Below are 12,018 nucleotides of genomic sequence, written 5' to 3'. Positions count from 1 at the left end.
GGGGGACAGTGGGTCTGGCTATGGCAGGCAGCCCCTGACCCACTGCCTATCTTCACAAACGTTACCCACCATTGGGATGATACTGAGCTGGATGGACCAGTGGTATAAGGCAGCTAGGTTCCCGTCTTTTCTGTCTCAGTTCCTGCACAAATACTTTTTTCCAAAGGCACCATGTTGTCTGGGGGGTTCCTTTATGTAAATTTACAGGATCACTGCTCCTTGAAGCATGTGGGGACCTCATGTGCTTGATTGCACCCAAGCCTCATCAAAAAGCTTGTGCACGTCCTGTCTATGTGTCAGTTTGGTCAGTAACACAGAGCAGTACTCTGAGTGCTTGGAATGAAACAAGATAGGATTTTTTTTTCTCACTTGGCTCGCAGTAAGGCATGTAGGTAGTGTGAGTGCAGAGGAGTAGGGATGCATGTGCAGCATAAGGGATGCCTGTGAACTAAGTGTGCACACGTAGAGCTCCTGCTGTGGATGACTAAACAATTGTGATGTCTGCTTGTGAAGTGACATTCATAAGGAAAGGGGAGGTTTCTTGCTTTGCTAGCGTGCACAGGCATCAGACACAGTAGCATACCATACTTAATAAAGTGGTCTGTAAATGTTTCCCTTCATTGCATCCACCTAGAAGATGATACTGCTTGCTGCTCATGAAGTTCATAATGCAAAGGGCATGTCCCTTGTTCTTACTGCTTCCTCAAGGTAAACCCTTCCTCTGGATCTTTCCATTGCCTCTGAATGGTCTTATAAGTTATAAGTTTTAGACAAACAGCTAAACAAACAAATTTATCCAAAGCAGAGAGAGAGAGAAAGAGAGAGAGAGAGAGAGCGCACTTTCAAAAACTGAAATGGTTGCTAGGCTTCTGCTTTGTTGCTTGGATTGCTTTTGGTCCTATGCAAAGATGCATCTCCTCTGTGCTTCTGAGAAAATAATATGCCACTAATTGGGGAGTAAACTTGCAACTACCCCCATTAATTCCTTTACAACTTAAATAGAAGAAAGCTACAGATAGCTGTTGCTAGGAGACCCTCTGTATTTATATTACCCAGTAACAGGTAACTGCAATAACTTATCTTTTGTTACCTTGTGATGATAAAAAGGGGTTGCTGTGGATTTTCCTTTCCCGTTTCCTTGCTTTCCTTGTGTTCTCATTTTTTACAGGCCTCTTAAAATACAATTAGTGATCTGGGAGTAGCTGCATCTCATGTGCTGGGGAAAGGCATTCTGCAAAGGGGTTGTAACCACTGAGAAGGCCTTCTCCCCAGTTGCCACTCCCCTGCCTTCATCTGGCAGACATACCTGACGAAGGGCTTTGATGCAAATCTTACGGGTTTGTATGGGTGAAGGTAGTCCTTTGGGCCCAGAAGGACCAAGAACTGCAACATGTTGGACATTCATTAAAGAATAATCCATGTCTCTGGGTAGTATCTAACTGTGCCCCAGCACTGGTGCTAATGATGTTGTTCTAGTGTAAACCAATGCCTGTGCCATGTAACTAGCGCTTGCTAGAGCAATGGGAAAAAGCAGCGATGGCAAGCACTAGTTACGTTCTGCAAGCGTTGGTTTACACTAGCGCAACGTCATTGGTGTCAGTGCTAGGGCACAGTTGGATACTACCCTCTGATTAAAAACTGCCTTGGGAGGCTTCTGTCTGAAAAACAATATACAAATAACTCAGATTTTTTAAAAGGAACCCTAAATTTTAAGAAGGTTGAATTGCTGTAGGAAAAGATGGAAACCGTCCCAAATACATTCCTGGCCCCAGTGCATATCCTCAGTTTTTGGCAAGCTTCCTGCTTTTTGAACCAAAAGCGAATACTAAGATTTTAGTTCTATAAAAGTCTCTAAGGACGCAACACTATCGGGTTGACGGAAGCCTCCGATCCGAGCATCCTGTGCCCTACCAGACTGCTGCTGGCAGGGCAGGAGAAGCGATGACTTTCACCTCTCCATCTTCCTTTTAAATTTTCCTCCTCTAGATGGGCCTTTGAGCCCATCTAGAGGAGGTGCTGGCATATTTTTCAGCATTCTGGCTCGCATGGAGAGCCTCCATGGATAGCAGAGATTCTCCTCTTCGGACTGTTGCCCTCCGTGAGTTGAGGGCGACAAACGTGACAAAGGAGAGGGCTGGGGCTGGGGCGCTCCTTCCCCTCATGAGTTCGCCTTATTCAGGTTAAGAAGGCCTGAATACGGCTTAAAAGTTGCCTCAGTCCAACTGGTTAAGATGCACAAACCTCACTTCACATATTATGGTTGAACGGCAACAAGTGCATTTCTGCTCTCCGTGTGTCATATCTTTGTGAGCACCCAGAGAACTATGTTGTTGGGTGGCTGGTATACTGTGAGAAGGAAAGACAGGCAAACCCAATCCTAGAAAGAAAGCAGGGAATATCCAGCACTTGGGAGTCTGTCTCTCACTTTCCCTGTTCCGGTACGTATTCCCTTCCAGCAGCCCTGGCTGATTTATGAACTGCTACAGCAACATCATTAATGACACTTCATTGAGACTGCTGCTGGGCACAGTGGCAGCATCTGCCATCCAGGTTTCAAACGTTCTGTTTGTAGAAAGTGAGATTTTAAAGTTGCTTCCCTCCAATACAGCATAAGAGATGAGATGTTTTCTTTTCAGGGAATAACCCTCTTATCTGTATCGCGAGAGCCATCTGTTCAGGAAGAGAGCTGCAAGTGCTGAGAAAGAAGTAAAGAGCAAGGATTAAAGCATAAGGAAAAAAGCCATTCATGTGGTTTATTCTTCAGCAGGAATCCATTGGGATTCACTGGAGAGAGTGTGGGAGGGTGAACAGAGGGATTGTTCAGATTAATTACTGAAGAAAAACCAGGCCCAAATCTGTCTTTTTGGCCAAAGCCCAAATGTCTAAAATTCTGTCACATTATTTAAATCAGGGATGGAGAATGTGTGCTCATCCAGATGGTGGACTGCAACTCCCATCATCCCTCACCATTTGCTGTGGTGACTAGGGCAGTCCAACAACATCAGGAAAGGTACAGGTTCCCCACCCCTGATTTAAATGTTTCTGAATTCCACATTTTGGTTTGGACTCCATAGCTCAGGGGTCCCCAACCTTTCTGGACCTGCAGGCACATTTGGGAATTTGTCAAACTGCTGTGGGCACCACCACACAGTGGCTCCCATGGTGGATGTGGCTAGTCACATAATGGCTGCTGCAGGGGCCTGGCTGGTCAAGGGGTGTGTGTTTGTGTGTGTGCACGGGCGTGGTAAGGAGAGAAATAGTGAGGCTGGGAGGGAGAGAGGGAGGGGGAAATGGAAAGAGTTGCTTCCTGGTTCGCCCAATCTTTTTCCATCCACACAGACCTTTTCCCTTTGCACGTTCTCTTTCTCTCTCTTTCCACTCCCAGCCTCGCTAGAGGTTTCTCTCCTCCAATCCCTTTCCTTGCTATTTCTCTCTCTTCCCCATCCCTTGGCTTCTTCTTTCTCTCTCTTCCTAGCCTTGGTCTTTCTCTCCCACTCACCCCTGTATCTTGCTGTTTCTCCCCACTCCCAGCCTATAGCCTCCGTATTTCTCCCCCCCCTTACCTTACTGTCCCCCCTCCTAGCCTGTAGCCTCGCTCTTTCTCTCCCCTCTACCCCTTTGCCTTGCTTTCTCTTCCTGCCTGCTGAACAGCTTATCAGCAGCAGATTCAGGAACAGGAAGGAGAACTTGGTGCCCTAACTTTTTTCAATTTTTTTAAAGGGGCAGAAAATGAAGAGTTCTGTAGGCACCATTGGAGGGGACTGCGGGGACTGCGCTGGAGCCCCGAGCCATAGCTGATAAACTATGAATGAACAGGAATGAACCACAGTGAGTCTTGAGTGTGCCCTGTCCTTCTTGTGCATAGCCAGGAGCAGTTCAGAAACTTTCAGTTCTGCTTTCGATTTACCACAGTTTGTCAAGTCATATAGACTGACAAACTCTGATTAACATGAAGGTTCATTTCAAACAAACCAACTTCAAACAGTAGTTACTGAAGCTGGCTTGTTTAAACTAACCATAGCTAAGATTAACTATCTTAGTTCCAGGTTGGATGACAAAGCAAGTTGTGGTTAATCCAAATTGGAAGCGAAAGCTTCCAAAATCCTCTTCCCAGCTGTGGCAAAAAGGAGATGGGAGGACCACATGAGCCTGAGGCTTGCTGCAACTCATTCCTGTTCGCTCATGGCATGCTAAACTATGATTTAGTGCAGGGTGGGGAATGTATGGCCCTCCACATGCTGTTGGATTACAGTTCCCATCAGCCCTAGCCATCATAGCTAGTAGTGAGAGATGATGGGAGTTGCAGCTCAACAATATCTGGAAGATCACACATCTCCCATCCCTGATTTAGCTTGACATGCAAACATGGCCTATATCAATAAAGCTATGGGGTGACCTGTCTTTGAAACTCAGTTTAAGATGTAATATAAAACACCAGCGAGACAGCGGTCCTTGGGAGACTCTTTTTCTTCAGCATGATAGGAACTGTGGTCAGTATGTTTGTGATTCTTTTGAGGTGCCTCTTGACAAGGAAGGGTGGCTTACAAGGGCAAGATTTGTTTACTAGATTAGATGATGTATGCGAAAACTGAGTGCCATAATGCAGAATAAATCTGGGTAGCTGGAGCATTCTGATGTGCTATTGCAAGCTTCCCTTTAATCTCTCATCAGGAAGAAAATGTTCCATTCATTGAGTATTTTATAATATGTCTGCTACATTCGCCCCTTCCACACTGCATATCCTAGTAATTCAGAAGAGGCTTAGGCAGACTTGCATTACCATATGTTACAATTTGATAGAAGAAGATTTTCATAACATTACATAGCTTATCAGAAAAATGAGCATTCAGATTGGAGTGGAAGCAAAGAAGCAGCTAAATCCTGTACGCAGGAGAGTTTTGTGTTTATGGGGTTATATTGCTTTCTCTGCCTCTGCTATTATTAAGGCTAATATGCATTGAAAATTCGAAATCAAAGTAGGTTCCTGAAGGTTTTTCTTTTTTCTTTGATCCACATATCTATGCACCCAAGATAATTTGCTGCAGGTGAGATACCCCTAATAACCTTTAACTGCTTGCATTTATTTATTTACTGCCCTTTTGTCACACTCTTTCTCCAAGGAGATAAAGGCAGTATATGTGGTGCTCACAACTAGATAATGACTAGCCCCAGGCTATCTACTCAGCTTCATGGCTGATAAGGATTTGAACCTGGGTCTCTAAGGTCCTAGTCCCATGTTCGAACCACTACATTGCATTGGCTGCCTAGCGTTGGACTTGAGCAGTGTTGGATGTGGCCGTAATACTGATGGTGGAGAAAATGGAAACTTCTGCTTCTCCATCCTATTTGAAATATAACTTCACCCACAAGATGTTTCCTCATTTTACCCTTGTGCATTTCCTTTATGGCAAAGTAGGAAAGCACAGAAGCAGAAAGCACAAGGTGCACAGAAGCAGAAAAAACAAAGCGCACAGAAAGTAGGAAAGCACAGAGGCAGAAATTTCTTGCTCTCTTACAGTCCTTGTTGTGTCTGAACCTGCCCATAATGATATCTACAATCAAGACTTAGATCAGGGGTGCTGAACCTTTTTCATCCCAAGGACCAAATTCCATTACAGAGAAGCTCTTGGGGGCTGCATTCCAGTAGTGGGCAGGGCTAAAATCAAAAGGGATGGGGCCAAAATTCCAGCATATTGAAGCTTAACGTTCTTACTGCCAGCAGCCAAGTTAAAAGAGGTATTTCAAACTTTTAGGGTGGGGGAAAAGCCTGCACAAAAATCCAGAAACCACCAGGTCAGGAAAGGGGTGGGGCCGGAGAGGGGGCGTGGCCACCTGGGGAACTCTGAAGGGCTGGATTTGGCCCCCCAGGGCCTGCAGTTCTTCACCCCTGATTTAGTTGGAGAGATTATATGTGCACACACGCATGTTTTTCATGATTGTCAGGAACTAACCTATGAATGACTGAATATGACGTGGTGGTGTTTACCTGAGTTTCAAACAAAGCATGACCAGGTGCTGTTGCATGTATGGCGTACAAGGGATTCCTGGCCCTGCAGGAAGGAGTAAGCAAGAGGGGAAGATTTTGTACACATCTGCTGTTCCATCCTACCTAACTTCTTGGGCAATTGCCTAAATCTTTCCAAAGTGGACTAGGGATGATGCCTGACCCTAATCCCATCTGAGATTTTCCAGGTTAACTTTGGCTGATCATTTGTAGCCTTCTCTATATGGCAGCATCTACACATTATGCTAGAGGGTTACATCTGCAGATTTGGGTCATTAAGCAGCAGTAGTGTATTAGCTCCTCCACTTCCTATGTTCTCGTTCTCTGTGCTGTATCCTTTTACTCTCCCATCTCTGTGTGTCTCACAGGTCGGTGTCTCTCGCAGAGATGCTTTTCCTGGCACCAAACCCCCAAAGACTGACTTTTTCTTGTGAAATGCCCAAAGTGCATCAGTTGCTATATGAATAACCAGTGCTGGAGTGTGTACATGCATATGTTTTGCTCTTTTGGCAGACTGGATAACAAAAGAGGATCTTGAGAACGTCCTGCAGAAGTTCACTGGGAACATCATGCAAGTTCCCCCACTGTAAGTGCTTTGATTAAGAGTCGGCCACATCCTTGGAAAACCTGTCTGCAGAAGCTCTTTTTGCTGGTAGTAGAAAGTGACCTCTGCACAGCAGAAAACTGGCAGGGCAATGCAGTCTTAAAAGAATGAATTACCTGGCAGAATGACAGCCCAGAGTGACATTGACTTGAACAGCACATGCAAATGGCCTCTTGATACTGGCGTGTTGGCCTACATTTCGTGCCTTTGGGTTATTACTGAGGCTAGCTTTTCTCTTGCCTTGACTGTTTGAGACAAAACTGTTGGTACTGTTTAATAGGCAGTGTTGCTATTCATGAGGTGCATGTATACTGAAAGTAGGGGTGCTCCTTGGATGGAAGCTTAAGTCAGGCCACGTTACACGCTGACTGCACGTTCTATGAAATGCCAAGGAGCATGTAGTGTGCTTAGCGAAGGAATTGTGCAAACGTCAATCACCCTTCTTGGTAGATTCCTATCTCATTAAGGAACCCTGTGTCAGAATGGAAGAGTCATGTGTGACCAGAAGGTGATAAGGAATATGGTATGTGTCTTCCATTGGGGTGGGCATATGTGTTCTCCTTGGCCTGGTGCATTACCCTGAGGCCTTACTGGTGGCTCTACTTCTCCTTACCATTTGATTAAGAGGAGATTGTGAGGTTCTTTGATTACTTTGCTTTGTGCCGAAAAAGATGGCAGAGATTTGCTGATAAGGGTGGCATCAAAGGCTGAAACTGTAACACTGAGGCACAAATGTTCCCAGAATAAGCATATGCTGACATCTCAGATAATGTGAGGACCAAATTGATTTGAGGGAAAAGGTCCTTGTTTGGATTGTCAGGCATGTACGCCTGAATTAACACGCGTGCCAGTTTAGCATGCCACTCTGCCATTCTTGACATTACTCGAGGTCTGTGGTGCTAGATTGGCTGCTGAATTCAGACAAACTAGCAGTGCTATAGTAGGACGCAAATTGCCTCCTAAATCCTATCCTACAACATGAGCAACTGTTTAACTCCTAAGTGGAGGAAAAAAGGAAGGAATATCCTAGATGCTGCATAGTTCCAGTTGAGATACCCTATTAGTTTCTCCTTTCACAAGCTATAAATTCAGCCATAATAATTATTCTTATCTACCTGTTATATCAGGTAGTTCAGATTTCTGACCAGATTTCTCTGGTCAGTTCAGATTTCAGTGACTCTTAACTGTCCTTCAAAATTTTAGTGAGAATATTTGGAAACAATTCAAATTAAAATGTGCAAAAAATAATTAAAGAGCATTAACTACTTTTACTTATTTTACTTATTTTACTTATTTTATTGTGTAATTATTAATATCCTCTTGTGTGCACTCTCCAATCAGCTATTCTGCCCTGAAGAAAGATGGACAGAGGTTGTCAGATTGGGTTAAGAAAGGAGAAGCTGTGGAAGCAAAGCCTGCCAGACCAGTTATGGTCTACAGTCTCGCTCTCAAAAACTTCAAGCCACCCTTGTTCACACTTGGTAAGGGTCAAAAGCACTGGATGTTAGTCTGGCTTGCTTGCTTGATCAGTCTGTCTGTCTGTCTGTCTCACTCTCTCTCCCTATCTATCTATGGAGATGTATATATATATGTGTGTGTGTGTATCACACACACATACATGCAAGCAAGCATACAACACATATATACCTACACATGCATGCAACACACACCTCTGTTCCTATATCATTTTCTATTACTGCCCCTTTAGAAAAAAAGAATAGACAACTTACCATACAGTTCTATGCTTTAAGAGAAGCATAGAACCCAATGACTCCCCTCCCCTCTACAAAATTGCAAAACTCACCCTAAATCTCTACTTCATGCTGTACTCATTTCATACTACTACAGTCTTCATCTCTTTGGATTTCCTCTATCACCTCTGAATTCTCTCTCACAGCTCTATCCATGTCTTTCTGGAACTCCCTCCCATGAGATGTCCCTCTTTAGCTGTTCTTAAATTTGCCTTGAAGAAGTCATACTTTTAATCAATGACATTGGGCTGGATTTCTAAGCTGCCATGGCTTATTATTTTATATTATGTTATCTGTGGATTGCTGGTCTAGATTTGAGTTGCTTTATGCTTCTCTTTTAATTTTAATATTTTATGTGTGAATGTTATGTTTTTAAATTGCTTTTACTTCATTTTTGTGAGCTGCCTTTTGAGGGCTTTTGTGTTGGTATGCATAAATAACCGAAACTCTGCTACCAAAAGCATTTCCCTCTACTATTACATAGTCCATGTGATGTCCCCTTCCTCAGAACCTTACACTGCCTACCAATCTACATCTATAGCCAGCACTAAGGCCTGGTCCTGTACTTTAATGCTCTCCAAAGCACTGCCCCACCCGTCCTTCCCATCCTGTTGGTTGTCATGCCAACGACCTCTGATTCTTGATGTCTCCCATCCTCAGCCACTCAAAGACATCTTTCTCACTCCTGCATCTCTGTCCATTCTCCCTTGTTTCCCCATATGCCTGAAAGGCCCTCCATGAACAGGCATGTTGTGCTACTTCTCTTCCTTCAAGATTCCCCTCAAACCCATCTTTTCTTTGGCTTAATCCTTATTTCCACCTGTAACCAAAATGTAGGTAGACATCACTGCATTTGTCCACCTCCATCTCTTTCACCCCTCCTTCTGTTGTTTCCCCATTGTACGTCTATTTTAAATGTTAGTTCCTGGGGTGCGGCAGGGGTCTGTTTATTTTTGGCCATCTACATCTGTAAGGTGTAACACAGATTTATGACACTGTATAAAGAATAATTAAAATGCAAATCTCAAAGGCAAAATCAAAGAACCATCCTGTCACCTCCAATATCAGTAAAATATGAACGATCTCTTCTCAGATAAAAACTACAATGACTGATATGGCCATTATCTTAATGAGGTTAAAAGTGCTGGTTTTAACTTTTAAAATGCTAAATGGCTTGGGAGCAGGTTACCTAAAAGATTGACTTCTCCCATATGAAGATCTTCATCAAGAGCCCTGATTCAAGTGCTCTGACTAAATGAGATAAAGTGTGACACTGCCTTGGTGGTGGTGGCGGCAGCCTGGTTATGGAACAGACCTCCAGAGGCAGTCCTCAGTGCCAAAGCTCAGCCCTGGAACATAAGCAATTGTAAGGGTCCTGTTGAGCATGTGCAGAGGCTATAGAACAAATGGTAGCTATGTGCATGGCCTTCCATTCTGTAGCAATGGAATGTCAATGTATCCCACTGAGAACCTCTGATTACCTCTCTCTGGACCTTGCCCTGTGGTGCAATGGTCCTGTGTTTCACAAAGAGTGTACTGAGGGCATTAGTGATATTCCTGCTGAGCCCCTTTCTTGATAGTCAGATAGGAATAACAACCATGAAGTTCTGTTCCCTTTTATATCAGTTGTGATGAAAAGGCAGTGTAGAAAGGGCAGTATGTTACATAACAGCTGGTTACTAAGGCTAACAGTTTGAGGTTGTGTTTGACTTGCATGTCTTCTCTTTTGCGTAATGTACAAGCCATACAAGCCATATTTCAATGTATGGTATAATTTCAGTGGCCGCTTTTATTGATTGGATGATTTGCAACAATTTACTGCGGGCAGGGTGGTGAACAAGAGGCAAATTTTAAAACGTTTTCAGTTTTGCTGCATGTGTGTGTTGTGCCCAGTGCTTTAAAAACATTTATAGTTGTTTTTGCTAACACTTTAAATAACTGTTTTTCATCACCAGTTGGTAAATATGACCTTATGTGGCAACTTTTTTTTTCTTTCAAACAAAGGGCCTGAAGTCCTTACTGAAATGCTGAAGCTAGTGGTTATAAGGTGAATGATGATGGAACTGGTGCATTTTATTTCTGTTTGCTTTTCAGTCTTCACCGCCTTCACAATCTCACCCACACATATGTTACAGGATGAATAATTTATATTAGAACCCATAAATATTTTAATCACTCTCTTGTTTGCTTAGTGCCTTTTTGCATTTCTAAGTAGATTTTTGTACTATGCAATTTGCAGTTTACCATGTCACTATTAACTTTCCAGATGTTGAATGTGGCAGCGGCTTTTATGTCAGAAGCTTGGTCAACGACATTGGCAAAGGTAGGCACGGACAAAGTGCAATCACCTGGGGAGCGAATGTTCCTGTTAATAATAGAAGACTATTTATGCTTTCAGTATCTCTGGCTGCCAGATGTATGTGCTGGGTCTGCTACGCTGCTTGCTGTGGCTTTGGCCTGGTTAGCACAAAGTGAACTTGACTATAAAGAGGTCTGATGAGGGCAACAATAAAATGGTGGGTAGGCAATGAAATTAGTAGCAGAGAATAAGATCTCTTTTTTCTGTAAGATAAACAGATTAGAAAGGTAAAGCAAGTAAGTTCTTATCTTTAAAGATTATAGTGACAGGCAATGCTTTGAAACCAGAATTCGCAGAGCCTAGTTCCAGATGTGAGATAACCATCCCACCTGGAATTTCCCTCCCTTCTTTGTGATCACTTAATCAGCTTTTCTTCTGACCTAAAGTGTGATCCATTTGAGCAATTTTGGTGTGGCTGCATTTCGTCTGGAGGGTGACATGATAATTTATAAGTAGACAAGTTGCCCAAGTTTAAGCATTTTTTAAAAATCTAAGCTACTTTAGCTTCTGTTCAGCACCTACAGAACATATACCATTAGCTGTCCACTTAGAATAGCTGATTCTATACGCTCTTGTGACCAATACCTAACTCGATAAGTTCATTGCCCAGCTCATCTGCCTGTAATAGGCTTGGAGGGGCAACCATGTAATATTAATAGTAGCTCTGTTAGTGGCGGCTATGTGAGCGGGGCAGGAAGTCTCCTGTGGGTGCTTTTCATTTTTAAAGAAATCAGGAGAAAGTAACATGCAACTTCTTGTAACCTTTTGTTTGGCCTTAAATTAGAAATCTTATACAATATGTCTGTGCAATATAGGGAAAGAGGGGCCTTGTTCACACATAATGCTAAGCCATAGTGTGATCTGTTGAAATCTGGCTTATCATTGTGTCTGATGAGCAAACAATCCATGGTTTGTTAACCAACAACAACCCAGAAAGAGAACTCATGGGAGTTGCTGACCAAAACATCTGGAGGGCCACAAGTTGCCTACCCCTGCTGTAAAGTAAGTCAGTATTTTTATCCTCCTCCTTGCATAAGAGGCTGAGAGAGAATGGCTTGCCTAAGGCCAGCTAGTTCAAGGCAAAGATAAGGTTTTGTAGCTCATTCTTCTGATTCATAGCTCATTCTCTTATCTACTATTCTACACAAGCTCTGTCTGCTTGGTATTTTAAGAATACATTATCAAAAATGCACATATAAGTGGTTTAAAAATAGTATGTACTGCCATAGTGATTACGCTGAGCATAATATAATTTAACTATCTTTTCCTGCTGGGATCCTGATTCAAGTAATATAAAATG

General features: G+C 43.1%; 1 protein-coding gene across 14 annotated transcripts in view; it reads left to right on the top strand.

The window, feature by feature from the left end:
- The window catches only part of TRUB1 (TruB pseudouridine synthase family member 1), a 70,832-nt gene that overhangs the window by 33,500 nt on the left and 25,314 nt on the right, over positions 1 to 12,018 (top strand). For 13 of the 14 annotated variants that reach the window (XR_014789478.1, XR_014789475.1, XR_014789474.1 and 10 more), the window contains 3 exons: positions 6,518 to 6,590; positions 7,950 to 8,089; positions 10,626 to 10,682. Coding sequence is in view for 1 of the 14 variants with exons in the window: in XM_084846142.1 (XP_084702268.1) it covers positions 6,518 to 6,590; positions 7,950 to 8,089; positions 10,626 to 10,682 (270 nt within the window). In the remaining 13 variants the exon portion in view is untranslated. Of the gene's footprint in view, positions 1 to 6,517; positions 6,591 to 7,949; positions 8,090 to 10,625; positions 11,721 to 12,018 lie in introns of all 14 variants that reach the window. The other variant, XR_014789477.1, reaches the window with a different exon arrangement.

The sequence above is a fragment of the Heloderma suspectum genome, chromosome 3 (assembly GCF_057233095.1).
Source record: "Heloderma suspectum isolate Gila_16-S chromosome 3, 16-S_ref, whole genome shotgun sequence".
In the NCBI taxonomy this organism is placed as follows: Eukaryota; Metazoa; Chordata; class Lepidosauria; order Squamata; family Helodermatidae; genus Heloderma; species Heloderma suspectum.
This window is presented reverse-complemented; position numbering and strand designations above follow the sequence as displayed.